Here is a 22114-nt window from a genome sequence, read left to right on the forward strand (position 1 = left end):
ACCCCCCACTCCAGCAACCCTCAGTTTGTTTCCTGAGATCAAGAATTCCTCATATCAGTGAGGTCATATGATACACGTCTTTCTCTGTTTGACTTATTTCGCTCAACATAATACCCTCCAGTTCCATTTGTTTCTTAAAAGCAGTGATTGAGCAGGTAACAGCTGTTCAGAAATACTGATTGATGGATGGATTGATCCACTGATTTGACTGTGCATTGAGATGAGATATTGTGATTGAGATTTGGAGATATTCTCATTGGAATTTTTCTGTTCTGTATTAACATTTTGAGTGTTTGTATGAAGGTGTGTGTGTATTGTCAAGTAGCTGGCTCACCTTCCCATTGGCTTGACTTTTCCTTGTTTGCTGCCCTAGCACAGTGACTGGCCCATACTAGGCATTCAGGTATCTTGGTTAAATGTGATCATGTTATATTTCTTTTATAGTAAAAAAAAAAAAAATGCACTTAGTCTAAATAGAAACTTAAATTGGCTGGAAAAAATCCATAAAATATTTAGTCTAAAATTTCTTCGGTTTTCCTGAAGTTCTCAACACATCACGGCAGAGGTTTGTTCCTCTCCCTAAAAATATTTTGTCTTTTCCACTTGAAGAGTTGCTCGTTATTTTACATGGGATCCTTAAAATGTTTCCTTTCCTTTTTTACTTACGTCCCATAATGGATCACCTGAATTGGAATTACAATCCTGGCCCCTTAAGTGATCCATGGTTTTCTTTCACAGAACCTAGTGGGGTTTTCTTGCCTTAATTAAGGAATAGCTCACTTCTCATTTAATTCAGTTAGTCTCACGTCAATTTTGTGACCCACCTTGGGCAATTGACTTCTCTTCTCCATGCTCCATGTATACTCATTTGTACACATTTGCACTGAATGACAGTTGTGGATCTTTTTAGCTCTGACATACTGAGATTAAGATTGCAATTAAGACAACATTTATTTGCAAGGGGTTGCTATAGGGGGAATACAGATACATAAAACTTGGTCCTCATCTTCATCAAGCTCATCACCGATTTCAGAGCTATTGTTTCAAGTGACGTTAGGAGATTTACTACTTGGTCTTGGTTTGGTTTCTCCCATGAGTTCTGACGAGGCTGCCACCAAGCTTTCTAAAAAACCACTGGCCTGCATCTCTACCTGTGACATAGGGAAGATTTTTTTTTTTTAATTGAAGTACAGTTGACAGACAATGTTACTTTAGTTTCAGGTGTACAGCATAGTGATTGGACAAGTCTGTACCTTTTGCTGGGCTCACCACAAGTGTAGCTGCCATCTATCACCATCCAACACTTCATTAAAATACCACTGACTATATTCCCTGTGCCATGCCTTTCATCTCCATGACTTATCCATTCCATAACCAGAAGCCTGGACCTCCCACCCCTCTTTATCCATTTTACCCATCCCCTTAGTTCCCTCCCCTCTGGCAACCACCAGTTTATTCTTATATTTATGGGTCTGTTTCTGCTTTTTTTTTGGTCTGTTTATTCATCTGTTTTGTTTTTTTAGATTCCACATATATATAGAAGCGAAATTGTATGGTGTTTGTCTTTTTCTGTCTAACTTATTGCACTTAGCATAATACCCTCTAGGTCCATCCCTGTTGTTGCAAATGGCAAAATCTAAAGGAAGATTTTTTTTTTTTTTTAAGAAAGTAATCTTAAATGACCTTGGAAAAGAAAATGAAAGCACAGCTGGAGTTGATAGGGCAGAATTTAGCCAAGAATTTGTATGCCCCTCTTACCCAGACTCTTGAAAACAGTGATAGATGTGATGATTGGAAACCAACAATTAACAGTGTTTCATTTTTCTACAATCCCTTCATTTTTCCCAAGCAGAGTGTAGAGAAAATTGTTTAGTATTTTTAATGTTGGTGGGAGGAGGTGCTGAAGGAGCCAATGTAGGTTTGAAAGCACCATAAAGATTTTGTATATTTTTAATTATGTGAGGCCTAATAAAATATTATAAAGCCTTTTTCAGTAGGGCATCCAGCCACCTCAGCTTTTGCATTGAAAGTCCTGTGTTCTGGGAGACCCCTTAGTCCTGTGCTAGCCAGGATGGTTGATCACCCTACTGAGGTTAATTCCTCACCTTTTTCTTTAAGAATTGGTTGCTAGGAAGCTCGTATCGAGTTTTATTTTCAGTTTTAGTCCTATGCTTGTCTTTGTCTTCAGTTGTCAACACCCGTGGAATATTACTCTGCTGTTGTTCTTTTATACTTGTTTTGGGAGGCAGCGTAGCATAGTGGTTGACATCTCTGGGGGAATAAGATTGTTAGATTTAAAGCCTGGTTTGCACCACTTACTAGCTGTGTAACCAACCGTGGAGAAATGTATTAAGTTCTCTGTGTTTTCTTTTTCCATTTGTAGAATGTGGACGATAAAAGTAGCGCCTATCTCAAAAGGTTGCTGTGAAGGTTTAAAACAGTATTACTTGTAAAATTCTTAGAGGAGTTCTTAGTACATAGCTTATACTCAATACACGTTAGCTGTTATTAATGATTGTTTTACTGATTCTGCATTTTTAATTCTAAGCTGTCTCAATTCATTTTGAAAACCAGTGGAGTAAAAATGAATGAACAAGAAAATCACTGGTAAATTTTGTCCTGTCTTCTTCAAGGAACCACTCCCAGCAAACTTTTCTGAGTAGGATATTTGACTGTCAGGGTTGGCAGATGTTCTGACTTCTTGGTGCCTGTCAAGGTCATAAACAGCCTAGGATTATCTCATTTAGTTCTCCTTGGGAGGTACAGTCCCAAGGGGAGAAGGAATCCAGTGAACTGAGTGTTGCCTGGTTATTCTCTGTGAAATCACAGTGGCCTTCTTCCTCATGGGCTGTTCTCAGGGTTTTGTACCCCTCATCAGTGTTTTAGGCTCCCCTCCTGTGGTGGTGGTTAAAACAGAAGCATCAAGAATTAACTATAATTAACCAGGATTGAGTCCAAAGGGCCACAGCTTTGGCTAGGGAATGAGGACAGTATTCATATGATGGCTGAGAATATGGTCTGAAATCAGAGATCTACATACAGATGTTGATCCTGCTTGTTACTAGCTTGGCTGAGTGATGATGGAAAAATTCCTGAGTCTTCTCATCTGTAGAATGGGTTGAATGACCCTTTAAGATAGTTGTGAGTATTAAGTGAGATAAAGCATATGACATAGAGTGCCTGAAAGATATAGCACTTGATAAATAGATGCTGTGATAATATTTATGATCTTTTCCATATGGTCTTATGTCCAGCTGGTAACATCAGTGTTAACATCTTCCTTTCTGAACTTCTTGTTGTATAAAACCTGACAAGTCCAGCTTGTGTTCTCATTACTCTTTATTGCACTATAAAGTATCTGGTCAGTATTAGCTTGGACATTGTGAATCAAAAATGATCTGAAGCTTTTAGGGTAGCTTAGTGATCATTCCATGCCAGATTCTTATAGGACTTTGTGTGTATGTGTGATCTGAAGTTTCATTTCTGGTGCTGGGAAGTAAATGTTTATGTCAGGTCTGCCTTAGGCATCCTTAGGTACAAAGACAAAGTTACATGAGAGAGTTATGGAATGGTGTCTTTTGGTTAAAAAAATATAAAAGTGTGTAGAAAAATAAAGACCAACATTACTGGTGATTATTTAGGGAATGAATTTGGGGGAGGGAGTTGGTGGATAAAGACCCTTCACTTTTTATTTTATATACCTTTGTATAATTTGGATTCTTATTATAACAACTGTAATACTTTTATGATAAAAACTTTTTTTAAGAATGATAAAAATGCAATTTGTCTATAAGTCCTGCCTTGTCTGCAAGATTTGCACTGAAGGCTCCCACAAATGTATATCTTCTACTTTCTTTGGGCCTACCTTCTTTCAGTGGTGTTTTCTTCTATTTCACGTTATAACCGAGAAATAGACCAAAGGCTATTTTTTGGTTCAGTGTAATTCCACTTGCTCATGTGTGGGAAGGTGGGAGCAGTGCCAAAGAGGTTGCCTTCTTTCTAGTCCTATACCTAAATGAAATTGATTAAGAAGTCTTTTTAGATGCATTTTTGGAAGCTATCGGAGTACAGAGTATCAGTAAATAGGTAGCTTGCTGTAGACTACTTGATCATATTTCAGAGAACCTGGATTCTAGTCCTGTCTTGGTCACTAATTAGGTCTACGGTCATTAGTACTTTGGGCTTCCCTGGATTTCAGGTTCCTCACCAGGAACTTGGTGCCCTTTTAGCATCATCGCTTCCCACTCTGGCAGTTTTGGATTTCTCCTGCTTCTTATCTTATCTTTAGGTCTGTTTGAAATTAAGAATATAAATCCCTCATCATTAGTGGTATTCTGTAGGAAAAAAAAATATAACAGTGAGGCATCATGGGGATGTGGTGGAGAAGAAGAAGAGAAATGACCCCTCTAACTCTCACCCAGAGGAAGACTAATATCAACGAATGAATGAATGTCTGGGGCTCTATACAATTGCACTTTACTGACAAGGTAGAAATTCATCCTTTGCTCTGGAGCTGGGCTGCATTAGCTGTTTGAAAAAACATTCTAAACATTTTTTTTCTCTTGGTAAGCCACTCATTCTCATGCTCATTCTCATTACAAATTTATCACTGGCCTGCACATTAGCATGGCCATAATTTTTGTTAATGTTTTCAATCTGAAATTCATCATGGAGATGCTGAATGGCTCTTTTCGTTTGCACTCATATGTAAACACAGAGTATTTTTCTTTTCCTCTCTCATTTCTTTTTTTTTTAAATAAGTTCTTTTTGCTATATACTCCCTGAGGGTATTGGTCTTGTGGTCCGTGACAGTTTGACTTCATTTTAGAGCTTGACTTTTTTCTTATTCTGTAGATTTCTTTGTTTGCATTCGAGCATTAAAAAGGCAGCCTAAAATTAGAATTTTTTTTGTCCATATGGGGATTTGTTCTTAGAACCCTGGGTGTATGTTGTATAACTGTGCAGTGTTTTTTGTTTGTTTTTTGGTTACTTGACTTTCGGGGAGGGTAAAGAATTTTGACAAATAAAGTAAATCCCATCTATTATGGTATGCCTGGATTTTAAATTCTGAAATACTTACCTACATTTATAGAGATAAAGAAAGATTCATAGGCAAGTGTGGTCATAGTCAATGGATAGACACATCCTGAAATTGGGAAACTGTCAAATCACCTCTCCTTATGGATTGAATCTGTTGCCTGTTCTAAGTACAGTTTTGTTTTTTTTTTTAATTTCCTTCATGGAAATGTTTTGAGAAAGACATACAAAATGGCTAACCAGGAAGTAATGCAATAGGGAGTCTGTATTTGAGACATATTTAATTTTAATTCTGAGATTTTAGAGCTTATGAAGGTATAGATTTTAAGATATCAAAACAAAGCCAATGTCCCTGAATCTACCATGTGTTGTACAGCAAACTCTTGGTAGTTCTGAATTATTTCCAAAAAAAGAAAAGAAGTTTGCGGAGTCTCAGAAGATCTGCCCATCAGCTTGTTTTTCTTCTTTTTCAGGTTTTTCCTCAGCTCTTTCCTTCCATGTTTTTTTCCCCTTTTGGACTTCCACAGCATGCTGGAAACTAGACGTTTCAGTAGCCATCCTGGCATGATTGGGCTATTATTTCAATATCAGTATGGACAAAACTACTCTCCCTCTTTTGCAGACCACCATGTTAGTCTGCCTCTTTTATTTTTTAGAAGTACACTTGGAGGCTTTGTCTGTGTAGAAACACGAACTCTGCAAAGAGGAAACTCTGTTGGATTGATTGGCCCTTGCAGTATTTGGGTCCGCATATTTTTATTCTATTTTGTTTTGAAGATTTTTTTTTTCTTCAATTTCTGTCCCTGTAGAAGGGTAAAATGTACGTAAGAAAATGCATCTTTGCAGGCTTTCCATATTTTCTTCTTTACCACAAATCAAGACTATAAGCCCCTCTAGTGGGTTTAAATTTTTGTGCAGTTTTATATTAAGTAGTAAAGCTCTTGACACCAGTTGAAAACAGAAAAGAAAAAGAAAAACTAGTACTATTAATAAAGCAAACAGGTAAATGTTCAGCACTTGATATTACTGAGCTTGAAAATTCCAAGTGAGAATTAAACCATTCTTGGTTCCTCTGTTGGTAGTGGATTCCTTGAAAGATTGCCGTAACACAGACTCTACTCAAGCCCACTTACTTCTTTGTGCAGAAAGCCTCTAAAACTTTCCAGCTCAAAGATTTGATAATTCTTGGATTGGAAAAATATCTTTTCCCATCTTGCGGTGGGCTATTTTGGCATTTATACTGATTGGCTAAGAAAAGTGGCTTACTTGTGGTATTTGGTTTTAGGTATTTGGGCCACAGACCAAGTCTCAAACCGTTTACATATTGCACACTTAGTTTAAAATGTGTTTTGCACAAGGACTTAAAACCGAAATCAAGAAAAAAATTAAGTCTTCCACCAGCTAAGCAACTTAAGCATGTTTCCCTAATTTCCTGATTTAGCCTTTTTCTGTGACATAGACAGTATACCAGCTCTATTTTAGTCCTGAGTTTTGGAAAATAGTTCTTTTTTTGTTTCATTTTGCTTTGCCTTAAGACTTCAAAGATAACTAGAGGCCTATCAGACTGTATTAGATACTTTCTTTTTAAATCACAAATATCATACCCATTGCTCTTGGTTTTACCTTATGTTTAACATATTCCATTTTTAAAAATGTTACCAACTTTTGCATACTGGTCCTGCATGGGTGGGCAAGGAATACAATGAGAAATGGGAGTATGTGTGAAGGAGACGGAGAGAGGAGAGGGAGGGAGGAAAGAAGAGAGAAAGAGAAAGACAGACAGACTAGCAGGAGAAAGACAGACAGACTAGCAGATACATACATGAGATCATAACTCTTTCTTGCAATTATGATGTTCCTGGTCTTGGGCTTGACTGTAATACCAGGAGAGTGTCAGCATCCTTCAACATCAGTCAAGATGGACTTTACAAGGAAATAAGACAAATTGCACCTTAGCTTTCTGGGTTATGCATCCAAACCCCACATACCAACGAATCCAGCCCTTGAAAGGATTAGAATAGCAATTTTTGATACATTGACCTGTTTTGGTTTCTGAGAAGGACAGTTTGTAGGTAATTCAAACTTTAGGTTTGTATTTCAATATTAAAAAAAAATCCATTTAACAAATAGCAAACTATGAACTGGCTTTTGAGAAATGTAAGAATATCTGAAATTGCGATTTCCCAAGGTTGGCCATCTGTTAGTATCTGGGAGACTTACCATATGTTGTGCTCAAATTCCAATTTTTACAGGTTAACTTGTTTTCACTTTGTTCTTAACCCTCACAGTCTGGGCACAACTGGTAGCACTGAAACCTATTTTGACTCAACAAACTCAGAGAAAAGAAGATGGGGAGTTCAAATCTTTGGGAAGAACAAACTTAGGAAGGAGGTGTTAACTCCTAAAGGATATTAATTCCTCATTCTTTCCTAATGCAGTCCAAAGAAGATTAATGTTTCCCCTATGTGAGATACAGAGGCTTGGGTGTCTGTTCAGTACGGTGGAGAGAGCTCCGTCCTACCCCCACACCCACTGACACTCTCGAGGGAGAGAAGGGAGATAATAACCCGGCGGGAGGTGGTTTGCTCCACATTGTGCCCCTCGGTGGCGGATGCCTGGCCTGTTTTGCATCTCTCCATCTCGACCCCTCCACGTAAATGGCAGTCGGCACGTTCCACTGTTTATCTTGGAATTTGATACCATCATCTTGGCAACCAAACTGGGACCTTTACTGCTCAGATTGTTTGTCATTTGTTGTTAATTATCTGTTACCATAAATTCTGCACTTTGAGGAAAAAGGGAATGTTTTGAAATATTTCCTCCAACATGTAAGTGGAGCTTCATTTTTTGTGGACAAAAGAGCGGGTTGGGGGGCGGGAATCAGCCCTTTTGGGAATTGGTTTCAGGGAAATCAAATGCCCTGGTTTTTCAGACAGGCTTGTAGATCCCACTAATGCAGCCAGAATTTGCAGAGAAAGAACCGTTGCAATTTAGCAATGGTCTGTATTTGGGAGAGGTACTGCCTCCTCCCAGGAAGAAAAAATAATTTAACTTTGCATAAGGGGTTTGGCTTTTATCACAATCTCTTTGTGCCATAATTGTGTTCTGCGTGTGCGAGAGCCGGTTCCTGCAGTCCGTTCCTTCCTTTCAAAGGTTATTAAGACAAAGCAGTCCAGAGTGAAAAGTAGCTTCTGCTTACCTGCCTTTATGAGGTGTTTATTTTGTTAAGTGTAGAATTAAAATGAGCTTTCTGGCCATTAGTGGATTTTAGTCATGCCCCCACACTCTGCGGGGAAGGTTGTATCACCTTATAAACAAACAGTGCTGTTTTGCAAGGTGCTGTACCATGGGCTGCAGGAGCCACTGCTGGACTTAATATCTTAATAAAGCCGTAAACAGAAGAACATGAGCGATGGGAAGACTGAATGCATATATTTTGGAGGGGAGAACTCAGGAGGAGAGTGGCTGGTGCCCAGCAGAAATCTAGGCTCATTTATAAATATATATATTAAAAAAAAAAGAAATTTGAAAAGCCCCCCCCCCCCAATAGTATATCCATATCCCGGTCTGTCTCTCCACCCCTATGCCCCTTGCATGTGTTCTGGTATATTCTCTACTGCTAGTGCCTTAGCTTTACTGTGGGGATCATAAGAATATATGCTTCACTAGGTAACAATCAAGTTTATATTAGAGGATGCCTAGTGCTTAGTAAAGCACGTAGCACAGCATCTCAATGCTCAATGCATGGTAGCTATTATTATCAATAATATTGTTCATTGTGACTGCATCCCCAGCATTAACCCTTGAGCTGCCACAGAGTCTTCATGGTGGCACGTGGGCCATCATTACCCACCCTAACTTTTTTTTCTGATACCATTAAACATGGCATGTCTGTTTTACTCTTGTTGAGAAGTTTTTGTTTTTGTTTCCGTTTACTCCTGCTTTGAAAGTTTTTAGGGGCTGTGCTGTCTCCCGGGTCAGGGGGGGCAGGGGGGGACTCCCACACTGGGAGGTAGGGACGGAGTCTCTCTATGAACTTACTGAGACAGTGTGACTCTAAGAGATGTGCCTTTACTGGAGCTGTGGGATGTACATGGGTCTGCTGCCTTTGGTTTCTCCAGAACCGGAGAATGTTCTCCCCAGGCTTATAAGGAATCACGATAATAATGCTGTTTCTGAAAGAAAGCACCATCTCTACATATTGCATTATCCTTTTATTTCCTCTGGGTCAGTGCTTTTTAAAGGGAGTATATTAGGTATGTGTGTACTCTTTTAGCACACAAATTACAATCAGACTTGAGGATTAAGAAATGTGTGTTAAATTAGTGTCTCAGACTTAGTAACAGTTTGAGTATGAAAAATAAGGGGGAGGAGAATGGAGGTTGGGGAAGAAAACACCCTCAGACCGCTCTGGGGGAGGCTGGGAAAATGATTTAACACTTTCGATTTTTTAGAAGCCATTAAAAACGCTGATGGGATCAGATTACCTGACTGCACATCTGAAACATGAAACTCTTGCCCTAAACCGTGCAATTGAGTTAAGCTCAAAATTCAAGGCCTCCCCCTAAGACTGGCCTCTGGGTAAGCCTCATTGTGAATCACGAAATCATTTCCTTTGAGAGGAGCAAGGACTACAGTGAGGTTTTTATGGCCAATTTAGTCTGTACTCTGGTGCCAGCCAGACATTTGGCAGCAGTTAGTGCCAACTTCGGTGATCTGTCCACCGATTTTTCCCAAGGTCTTCGATCCTGTTTTTGGTGCTGACATTGAAGGGAAGACACGTAAATCCAACTTTCTAGGCACACCTCCTCAATTTTTTATTTTTAATTTATTTCAAGTGAGTGGTACTGAAGAGGTGTGGGGAGAGCATCAGGCTGGTCCACTGCCCTAAACTTTGAGGTTCGAAATGACGTTGACAGCTCTCTTCTCTCAATACTGTTTCCCTTCTCCTCCTTTGTCACCTCTTTAGGGGAGCCCCTACCTCCTCTCTGGATTATGTGAACCTTTATATGTATAGACAGTCCCTGACTTACAGTGAGTCGACATAAGGTTTTTCGACTTTACCATGGTGCAAAAGTGATATTCAGTAGAAACTGTACTTGAATTTGGATCTTTTCCTGGGCTAGCAATACAGGATTCAGTCCCCTTTGGCGATCCTGGGAAGTGGCAGCCCCAGCTCCCAGTCAGTATGCAATTATGAAAGTCAACAACCAATACACTCATAACCCTTCTGTACCCATACAACCATCCTGTTTTTTGCTTCCAGTACGGTATTCAGCAAATGGCATGAGATAGTCAACACTTTATTATAAGATAAGCTTTACGTTACATGATTTTGTCCAACTGTAGGCTTATGTGTTGTGAGCATGGTTAAGGTCGGCTAGGTTAAGCTATGATGGTCCTCAGGGTAGATGTATTAAATGCATTTTTGACTTATGATATTTCCAATTTACGATGGGTTTATTGGGAGGTAACCCCCATTATAAGTTGAGAAAGCTCTGTATTCGGAGTACCTACAAGTAATGCTTTTCTTTGACTCCACTTATCATAAATGCATTTTTATTTATTTATTTTTTAAAGATTTATTTATTTATTTGAAAAGGAAGAGAGAGCATGAGTCGGGGGAGGGGCAGAGGGAGAGGAAGACAAGGAGACTCCCTGCTGAGTGAGGAGCCAGCCGTGGGGCTGAGATCATGACCTGAGCTGAAACCAAGAGTGAGACGCTCAACCGACTGAGCCACCCGGGCACCCCATAAATGGATTTTTAAATTATTTGTGAAGTGACTGTCTTCCACTAGGCTATGAAAGCAGCTACTCTGTCTTTGTAGTTTTCTTTTCTTTTCCTTTTGCCTGCCTCTATCCAGATCACCTGTCACGGTACTAGGCACATTCTAGATACTCTCCAAATACCTGTTGAATGAATGAATGAAAGTTGAGTTTGCAAGGATTCAGTAGTCTCTTAGTATGTGCTTCTCCAAGAAGTCTGTGCTCCCTCGTCATCATCCATTCATTTTGAGAGCATGTATTTAGACTTGACCAAATACTTGGCTTTAAAAAGGGTAACTTACGTAAGTTTCCCGTGTTTTTTTCAGGGTGGAGCTGGATGAAGCTCAGAGTGAGTATTTCTGATACTCCTACACCAATGCTATGATCTGTCCTGCTTTCAGTTGACATTTGCATTGACAACAGTATATTCTCAGTACTAACATGGGGAAAACATCAGTTTCACTTTCAACTTGACCCTAAAGATTTGGGTTTCCTATATTTTTCTCTAAAAACTGAGGCATTAGAAAGTATATTGTTTTAGTTCCTTTGTAAAAGTGCTTATTTATTGATCCTATTTGGAGTCAACAATTATTGGATAGAAGCGTGAAATTAATTTAGGGTATATTTCAGCCCCATGATTAGGAGTCTGACTGACAACTGCCCCTAATCTGTGGAGTTGACCTGAAATGAAGACCTTGAAAACAGGTCATCTGTTATCTGGGAATCATGCATTTTGCATAGGGCGAATCAGTTTTATTCTGTACTTGTATGTTTTGTAACTACTTTTTTTTTTTTTGAGATAATAAACTCTTACTATTAATAAGCTCTTATAGAATAACCATTTTGACAGAAATCTGTGATTTGGGTTAAGTACAGTAACACCATCCTAGCAACACTGGTGTTACTTAAAGATTGAAAACCTTTTTAAAAATGTAATATAAAGGAAAACAGATGAAACTCAAAGTACGTATGTAATGGAGCTCTGATTATGGGTGAGTAAGCTCTAAACCCCTTGAAAACCAAATGATTAGAAAAGCCCATATAAAGTGGCAAGCTTAAGGAAAAATTTTATATGGAGCAGAACTTAAAAGAGGGGAGATAATAAGAAAAAGAGGCTTGCGTTGCAAGCACTTTGGGGCAGGAAGTTTTTAATTTAGGTGACTGACTTCAGGTTTTTCCCCTGACTGTCCCTGCGATTGTGTCTCCTAAGGAAGGTGTTGTATAATTAGGCTTTCTGGAGATGCCCTTTGGCTGAAGACCTAATTGAATTTCTGGACGTGAGGGCTGGACTACAATTGGGGGAGCTTTTTGCCCTGCAGGTAGAGGCCCTTTGATGGACCTGCCTCTCTGATAAGTACCTGTAGTGACGGGCAGTGACATTGTTTAGGTAAAGTATGGTTTAGTAATTGAGGAGTCGGTGCTCCTTAGGATATGAAAATCTTTCTTTAAAATAGGGAAGACACCAAAATCCACATATGCAATTTAAATGAGCTTGTATTCTGCATTATAAATATGCACCGGATGCCAAGTAGAAAACCGGAACACTCTCTCAGGATGCTGTTAGGGCCAAGCGGAATCTCATTAGGGACAGCTTCAAAGATCAGTTCCTCGTGTCCATAAAAACAAGTGTAAATTATCTGGTGCGCGCCTGCTGTTAGCAGTTGCAGTGTTGCATTATGCATGATCCAGACTGCACAGAGAAGACGCAAGCTGCACGGAGTTCTGCAATATATGTGGGGATTTCTCCCCCCATACGTACATACATACATACATACATATATATTTATATATATATGTTTTGGTGCTGAGCCTACATTTTGGAAATTTATTGGTGTCTTTTAGTTAATGGAGGGTGCCGTATATAACCTGCTCCTACATTTTTGATGAATTGGAGTCAGTTCAGAGAGGCATGATAAGGCTTTGAATTGTTTATATGAACAACCAATCTACCCAGATTTATGTTTCTTTTTTACTCACATACAGAGTCAGATTAGGGGCCATGCATGTGTTCGATGCACATAGAATCAGGTGTCTTTGTTTCCACCGTCCTCTCCCTCTTTTTGCTCTCTTGGGTGTATTTTTAAGATAGTGTGACTGCTCCATAAATTAAGAAAACATAGTCAAGTTTAACACACGGGGCTTTAATAGGTTAGTTTGAGAATAAATGCCTAAGGATCTGGAATATATTCTTGAGCTTCACCATGTGAGAAGACAGAGAGGCAATAGAATGTAGTGTTTAAGAGTGTGGACTCTAGAACCAGACTGCCAAGGTTCGAGTCTTGGTCTGCTTCTTACTAGCTCTGTGACTTTGGAGAAGCTACCTAACCTCTCTGTGTTCCCATCTGCAAATGCGGGGAAAAATTTGTACCTATCTCCTAGAGCTGTCATGGATGCTAAATCGGTTGCTTTGTGTATAGTACCTAGAACATTTCCTGGGACACAGTAAGTCCTGTCACCGTGTGTGCTCGTATCATGTTGCCAGCATTTTTGTCAGACATAGCACACCTTCCGGTGCAGCTGGGGAGGCTGAGGTGCGGCACCCCAGAGAATCGGTTCATAAGCCGGTGTGTGCTTGAGTAGACATGTACATGTGAAGCTGAGGGCAGGCAAAGTCAAGGAACTTGCAGTGAATTGGGGGGAGCCATTAAAAATATAAAATACTTAATGATATGTATCTTTTTGTCCAAATAACCCCTGGAAATAAATAACCGTGAGATTTTGGGGAAAGGGTAAGAAATAGAAAAAGAGAGGCAACTTTCCACTCGCCGGAGTAGGAGAGTGTCTATAACATTTCCTGTTCCCACTCGTTTCTCAGAGCCTCGTCCCAGGCCAAGAAGCCTGTGGAAGAAAGGTCAAAAGAGCAGCCTTACACAGTATCCAAGACTTAAACCCAGAAGCGTTATAGTACCCATTACCTCCATTTTGAAAATTACATTTGCAAATATAAAGGGATGGTCAAGATAGCATTATTTCTCTTTCCAGACTAGAAGCTCTGTCAGGGCAGGGCTAATGCGGTCTGATCTTGAATCCAGCACAATGCCCAAGGGCTCCATAATTAAGTACATCTTTAACAAATTAATAACAGGCTTCAACATGTATGTATGTAATTTTGTCCTCGTGGTACATTCTCTCTGAACCTAAAATCTTCCCATTGTCTTTAGAGAAGTCAAGTCATTCCTGCAATTATAATGCTCGCGCCAGGACTAGTTATTGCCAACCTTGCTTGCTTCAGTGTTCCTCCATATAGTTTGCTCAAGATGCCCCTGCCACCTGCTGTCACTCACTCATCAATACCTGAAGAGTGGTTTGTTGGTAGCTCTCATATTTTGACATTGAGTGACTGAGGCCTCTTTTGTGATTCTGTGATCCTCTAACACCTTTTTTTTTTTTGAAATGAGAACCTCTAAAATACTGGCGTAAGACAAAGAGCTTTTTTCCTTGATGGAAGTCTTGGAAACCATCTACAGATAGGGAGGAAATGAGCAAGAGGAGTGGGAGGTCTGGGGGAAGTTGGTGTCACAGAAAATGTTTCAATGAATGAATCAATCAGTATTTACTGGAAGTAGCAAGGTGGGTTAGGGATAGTAACTGTTTCACCTAATTGTTTTATTCCGTGGGCATAGCACAGTGTCTCTTATAATAAATAAATAGTTATTGATGAATAAATGAATGTTTTCTTGAGTCTAGCAGTCAGAATAGCATAGAACTGTAAGCTACCCATTGTTGTCTGCTAGGGGTGTTTTGCCTATTTAGGGAGACAATCAGATGCACCTGAATTAAATAATATTTAATAAAATAATCATGTGTGCATTCTTATTAGGAGCCTATCAAGGTGTATTTTTGTGTACTTGCCATGTGTTGTGTTCACTGTAAGCGCAACATGTGTAGAGAATTTTGCATATGGCTAGTTGGTGACTCAGAGAGGTTGAGGGACGTGATCAAGGTCACACAGGACTGCCGGTCATAGTCTTTATGACCCTTACGGAGCAGAAAGTGCTTAAGGAACTTAGAATTTGAGGCAGATATTAAATCCTAACCGAGTAGGAGAGGCAAGGGAGAATTTCTTCAAGAACATGTCTGAAATAAAGCCTTTTTCATCTGACAATTAAGTCAATTAAATTGCTTTCCAGTTTTATTTCCTAATTTTCCCTGTAGACATAACCCAGGTCAAAGTATCTTCACGTCTGACTCTTGTCCCAAACATGAAAGAAGGGAGGCTCCCTGGAGGAGGCACCCTATGATGGAAAGCAGTATCAATTAAACAGGAGCAACTGTTTTCTGCCCTGGAGGATCACACTTTGCTTTCATTTTATAAAATCTCCTCCTGCTCTTACCACTACCAATCTTGTGTCCCTTGGTTCCTTTCAAATTTGGAGGCATCTTCTGGATCCCAGGGCTCCAGAAACTGCTACCATTTCCTACTCAGAGACTACACGCTTGGAGAGCAATTGCATTTTTGCTAAGATGCAGGAGTTGAGAAGTGTGCAACCATATGCCATGGGCTTGGATAATGGCTCACATTCCAAACAAGTTAAATGGTTTCGGGGCCTACTGCTTGCGCTGTGTGGAAATGAGCAAACCTATATGCTTTTAGGTCTTTTCCATTTGGAGACACAAGGACGGAAGTTTGGATGCTTCAAAGCAATAAACGTTACCAAGTTCAATTTGAGTGTAGTCTTGAGACCTGACTGTGACTGAGTATCCAAGATCAAGGGCAGCTTCAAAGGCCCTCCATTTTTGACAAGTTCTCAGAGGCTGCTGTTTGGAAATGATGTCTCAGACCAAAAAATAGTGGTGTTATTGCACAGAAAATTGCTCCTGTTATCGATAATTGGTGTTGGCATCACTCGGTAGACCACTGAAGTGTGTCTTCTTCATTAAGATGGAGAAACCCTGTAGCCACGAGTCACTCCACAAGGAGGATTTCCAGCCACATGCAAGTTCCCTCTTGGAAAATGCTCTGTGGCAGGTGTGAGGTATCACACCAAACTTCTTTCTGTTAAAACTGCAGCTGGGCCCAAGTTGGCTTTGGCGATGATCCTCCTTGCTTGGGGTGCTGCAGATCTAACTCTCAATAAGACTCTAGCCAAGTGCCTAGGCTGTTGGTACGACGGCTGACAGCTGGGCATTGGTTCAGTTGCTGGTGGTTAGCCAGGAGTACCTGTTAGATCTTTAAAAGCAGAGCATCACAGAAAGTAGGAGAATTTTTCCGGCTCTGTTGCTTTTCTGGGAAGTTCAGAGATGACATTTGGCAGCAACCTTCACACTGAGTTCTAACTGTTGAACTTCATAATAGGAAAATTTTCTAATAAAAGCTCTAAGTTTTTGGTGTTGATTAAAATTAGTAGTTCTGGAATGATCAAGACCCCATCTTAGTAGGCAGAGAAGTTCATAAAATATGCATTTCGAGGAGTCCAGCTAGTGAATATATTGGTTGTAGCAGTCTACATTTCACTGTAGAAATTATACATCTCTACTGTCTATATACAAATACGTTTGTGTGTACGCATGCACACACACCCACAGATAAATGAAGGTTTAAAATTAAACATAGTTGCAGGCGCTTCCTGAACACTTCTGTAACACAAATAAAACCCTGGACATTGTTTGCATGTGGGTTGAACACCTCAGCTAATGATTACTCACACAGTTGACCTTGTTTTCTATTGAGGCCACCAAGAAGCCACATTATTAAGCATATTGGGTCAACTCGGGGTTCACTGTTAACATCATTTTTCTTTCTGTGGAGATGAAAAGGTCTTCAGGCAGATTGTTTTCTTTTTGTTCCATATTCGTGGGGGGAGTAGCATGATTTTTGCATGACTCTTGGTCTGCTCTATAAATAAGCAGATTCAGTCTTTTGTTTTAAATGTAATCAGCAAGATTGCATTTGCATTGCTTGTAAGTGAATCACATAAGTGAAATTACATTGCCTGCATCTCATTTGGTATCATAAAATGTTATGGGATGCAGGCTGTTTTTCTCCAACTAAAGTCTCTTGAGTTAGTATTAGGGTGCTTGCTTTCATTTTCCTTTGTGACCAAATTTGTTGCATTCTACAGAGCTAGAGCTCATATTTTCACTTATGTTAGTTGCTGGAGAAATACTTGTTCGTATTTTCTAGAATGAGCTAAGATATTGGTTCAGTAAGGGGTAAATGGTGTTTTAAGACTGTCTCACGTCGTGTAGCAAGTGATTGCTAATCACTTTCTGTCGTTTGTGACAACTTCTGCTTACTAAGAGTAAATGCCAGTCACTGTTGGTTGGTATAAAGCAATCTGAAGCTTTTCAGGGAGTTGGCTCCAGAAAATGGTTTACGCAAAAACAAACACCAAAATAAAAACTTCAGTTCGTCACCACTTTTTTTATAGTGACCAGTATAAAATACATATCTTAATCAGCTCTTTAGAAGATATTCTTAAGGCCAATGATTTAAAAGTCATTTTGAGGGGCGCCTGGGTGGCTCAGTTGGTTGGGCGACTGCCTTTGGCTCAGGTCATGATCCTGGAGTCCCTGGATCGAGTCCCGCATTGGGCTCCCTGCTCGGCGAGGAGCCTGCTTCTCCCTCTAACCCTCCCCCCGTCATGTTCTCTCTCTCTCTCTCTCATTCTCACTCTCTCAAGTGAATAAATAAATCTTTAAAAAAAAAAAAAAGTCATTTTGAGATTAATCACGCTTATTTCCTTGAAAATAATTTAACACAACAATAATAATCTCTGACTCCAAAAGTCAGTAATTTCAGTGACAAATGAGAATGCCCTATTTCACAAAACACCCTCCTCCTCCCTCAGGTTTTCTTGATTCAGGAATTTTTAAGATGGAAGTTGAAGAAAAGGTATGAGTTCTTAGATAACCTATAACATAGTGTGGTTATCCACAAAACCTTTCTTTATTAACTACATTATTGATAAACCCCACAAAGCAGCAGTCAGCTAGTGCTGATTATGCCCTTTGCCGAACGGGAAGACCGCTTTCAAGAAGAAAAAGCAGGCCAGTTTTAGTGATATACCAACAGTGAAGGTGCTTAGTAATGAATGGTGATCTTGGCTTATTTGGAAAGCTATTAGTAGAGAGAAATGGGAAGAATTAAATATAGTGAGTGGGAAATTAAAATAGGAGAGCATGCATTTTTTTCCTATCAGAAGAGAAGACTTAAGGATACTAAACCCAAAAGAAAAAATAACATTCTAAAATAGCTTACAAAATTTTGGGGTAAGGTTTTGAAGGAGATGTGCAGTTTTGTGTTCTCATAGTATTTAAAAGATGTATCTAAAAAATGTCATACAGAAGGACAGGATTGAGTATAGCTTTTCTTTAATTAGTAAACTTTACACTGAAGCATAACCTATGTATGGAGAAGTGTACAAATTAACTGTATTTGACTCAGTGAATTTTCACAAAGGGAACATACTTGCGTGACCAGCATCAGATGTAGTTTGAAAGATCATTTGTTTGTTTTAGTCTGCAAAATAATATTCGGAAGTCATAAGAATTGAACTGTTACTGTAATCTACAATAAAATTTTATTAGTAAAAATGGTGGAGACCACTGTTACTAGTGCTGTGTGGTTTACAAAGAGGATAATTATATGCATTGGGATCCCAGTGGCTTCCCTAAGATTCCTCCACCTTGTGTGTTGCATGGTTTAAAGTTGCATGTATGACTACTGTGACTTTTATTTAAACTGGTCTCCGAGGCATACTTTTCATTTGTAGTCACTTAAGATTTCCTGAAAGCTCCTCTCTGTGATTTGAAAATTCTCTGGATAATATTTCCAAATTGATGACCTTCTTGAGTTAAAATAATTTTTTTCTATTCCATTCATCACCATTTTCTCCTTGAAAAAATTAACCATGCCTATCCCACTTCAAATGAACAGCTGCACTTTGAAACTAGATCCTTCTTTTGGCTGTAATTGTCCAAATGAGGAGGACCAGGTTTGCTAACTATTTGAAAAGAATTGATTGTGACTGTAAAGCATTTTTATGCTTTCAGTTTTTTCTCTGCAAATTTTGGTGTTCCCAAGCTAGGGGAAGAAAAGGGAAAGAAAGAAGGGGAGCGAGGAAGGAGGGAGAGAGGAAAGGAGGAAGGAAACAAAAGAAAGAGAAGAAAGGATATGGGGAAAGCAGTTTACAAAGTACCTATAAGCAGAGGCAGTTCTGGGAACAGCTTAACTCTAGCTTTGGGGGAAAGAGAAAGATAAAGGATTACCCCCCCAAACGTTCAATCTGAGAAAGACTATCACTACTATGCTAGCAGTGTGACTATAAACTACTGACCCAGATTGTTCATTTCTTTTTAATACATTCACCTGAATGAGTAGAATAATAAAGTACCTACATACATATATATGTGTGTGTGTGTATTCTGTTTGGTGTGGTTATCACCAAGTCCTGCAAAACTGCATTGCAGAGAACAGTTATGAAACTCTCTTCAGGGTTTGTCTTTGAAGCCGGTTCATGGGCATATATGGAAAGAGTTCTCCATATTTTCCAGCTACAGAAATCATCTTCATCATACTTGTTCATACCTTCCTGGCACCTGCCAGTTCAACACACCCAAGGAATAGAATTCACTCGGGAGTTCCTACCTTTGATGTTCTCACTCTGGCCACAGAGCTCTTTAGACTTACCAGACTAAATGTCTTCTTTGGTTGGACCCCTTACGGTCATTGCCATGAAGAGTTTTCATATATGTAGTACTACAGGAACTTTCTACTTGTCCATAAAGATATTGGACTGACTACTGGAAAGTTGACCCAACAGTTGATCCAAATGATCCTATATGAATGGGAAATAGGGTCTCTCAGCTTAGAGACCGAAATAATTGCACATTTTGTTGTTTAAGTGACCAAGATGGCTGATTAGAGATGTTTACTGATTGGTTACTTAACAAGGAGCCATTCTTTTTTAATTTTTTTAAAGGAAACTAACAATCATAATAGATTTTCTGGCTGTATTTGTGTTTTGAATCTCACAATAACTAGGGAAGAATGTTTCCAAATGAACATGAATTATAGCTCTGTTTATTATACCATTGTGAAAGCTAATAATTTATCTTGACATAATAGCTGCTTTTAGGCTATCAGGAGTCATGAATAAGTGAAAATATACCCTCAATTTCTAAAAATACATTTGAATTCTTTTATTTTGACTATGTAAAATTATATATTGTCTCCAATAAAAAAATTTGGATTGATACCTCTAGGTAACATAGAAATATTCTAAAACTTACTTTGCCATATAAACAGAATAGTAGATATAACTGTATCAGAGTTTTGATATGTATTTGCTTATTTGACATGGTCATTCTTTTATTCGTTCAGTAATTCAAATATTTATTGAACGCCTGCTATGTTCTAGGCAAGCAAACTTGCCTGAGTCTGGGACTGTTTAATAAATTAAAATGGTAATCTTACCAATTTATTATGGGGGAAAATGGTTCAATGTAATACCCACTGATGATGCTAATCAGCCTCGATACAAAATTTGTTCTAGCCTAGAGTATAAATCTAACCCTTATTTTTATGGTTATTTTTCCCATTCTGATGGCTTTTTTCCTCATTTTATTGTGTTAACTGTGGTTAAACACTGCTTTTGGAGAACCCCTTTTCTCTCTTCTTTCAGGCATCTAAGATTTTATTTATTTATTTGACAGAGAGAGACACAGCGAGAGGGAACACAAGCAGCGGGGAAGTGGGAGAGGGAGAAGCAGGCTTCCCGCCGAGCAGGGAGCCCGACGCGGGGCTCGATCTCAGGACCCTGGGATCACGACCTGAGCCGAAGGCAGACGCTTAATGACTGAGCCACCCAGGCGCCCCCTTTAAGGCATCTTAGATCTTCTGGACTGCAGGGCACACAGCCTAAGTTAGACCAAGGAAATGGGTTTAAAAAAGGCAAGCCAGACAGGACAAAGTAGCATCCACAGAGATAATAATAATAAAAGAATAACGGCTATCAACTATTGAGTACTTACTGTATACCGAGCTAAGTGCTACCTGCTTTAGTACATTATCTTAAGCAGTTCTCACCAAAACCCTCAGAAGTAGGTGGTATTATTCCCATTTTGCAGATAAGAAAATCAAGATTAAGATTTCACAGCTGGTCAATGGAATATACATTTTCCTGAGTTTATGAATCATGCTAGTCTGTCAAAGAGGCAGTGACAGATCCATGATTTAAAAATTTGGATTTTGACTGTTTTCTTTTCTTTTCCAAAACAATGCTCATGATAAAACCATGTGGAACTGAAGTCATGAAGAACATGAAGTTAAATACAATCCAGATCCACAAACATATTTTTTGGAATAGTTCCACCGGTTGAGGCTCTGTAGAGAAGCATGACCTAGCATGACTTTTTTATTCAGAAACACAAATATGGAGGAATTCATTATTTGGAGGCTGAAGGGTCAAAGGAGAAAAGCATATTCAATTGAGCATCAAATGGTATAGACCTCAGTTCCCTCATCTGTAAAATGGAACAAATACTAGTGAGAGCAGATGGTTTCCAAAGATCCTTGGATTTCAGGCATTCTAAGATTTTAGGCTGAAGTTACTCAGAATTCCTCGTATTAGTTCCTGGACTTCCCACTCTCAAGGCCACTGGGATTAGGTGATAATGCATTGGAGAGTTTCACATGGAAATATCATGTTCACAGGTTATGGAATTCCAGAGGGAACACTCAAGACTGTTAACCCATTCAACTAAACACCCAAAACTGAGTGTAAAAATTTAAGAAGGAAAAGATTTTCTCTACTTCGAGGTATGTTTGGGGGCTTATGGAAGTATGAAATAAATATGTGGAGACTGGGCCCTTTATTGACTGAAATAAAAAATTTCAGATTCCGGAGAAGTGTGTCAGGATTTCTTCTTTTTACTAGTTTGAGGAGTGGTCATCGAAGAATATATCAGTAGCCTGAGAGGCTCTAGGTCTGGGAGCCTCTAATTTCAGAATTAATGTTGACTCATGCTTTGATAGTGGACAAGTCTCTCAATATCTGAGCCCCATTTTCTTCTCTGTAAGATGTAAAAATAGGTCCCCAAAACTGTTTTCTGATGCTAAAAATTTATGAATCAGTGTATCTTTTGATATCCGTCAAGCAAGAGAGTGACGATATTATGGTGGTGTTTGGAGTGACCAGGGTCCCAAGTGGTGTGTATGATGGCTAAAGGACCAATTCAGAGGACCTGAACTGAGGTTGTTTCTATAGAGAAAAAGAAGAAGAATCCAACATTGAAAAAATAATTTGTAGTTGAGTGAGAACGGTTTGTCCTCTGGAGTGAGCAAAGTAGGTGATGATAATCCTGCTGT

General features: G+C 39.2%; 1 protein-coding gene across 6 annotated transcripts in view; it reads left to right on the plus strand.

The window, feature by feature from the left end:
• Positions 1–22114, plus strand: part of MPPED2 (metallophosphoesterase domain containing 2) — a 171374-nt gene that overhangs the window by 8723 nt on the left and 140537 nt on the right. The window contains exon 3 of one of the 6 annotated variants that reach the window (XM_081798431.1): positions 11130–11152. The exons of the other annotated variants lie outside the window; for them this stretch is intronic. Within the exon in view, the coding sequence (XP_081654557.1) occupies positions 11130–11152 (23 nt within the window). The remainder of the gene's footprint in view (positions 1–11129; positions 11153–22114) is intronic. 6 annotated transcript variants of the gene reach the window in all.

Source organism: Leptonychotes weddellii, chromosome 11, assembly GCF_054177405.1.
Source record: "Leptonychotes weddellii isolate Sample4059 chromosome 11, ASM5417740v2, whole genome shotgun sequence".
Classification (NCBI taxonomy): Eukaryota; Metazoa; Chordata; class Mammalia; order Carnivora; family Phocidae; genus Leptonychotes; species Leptonychotes weddellii.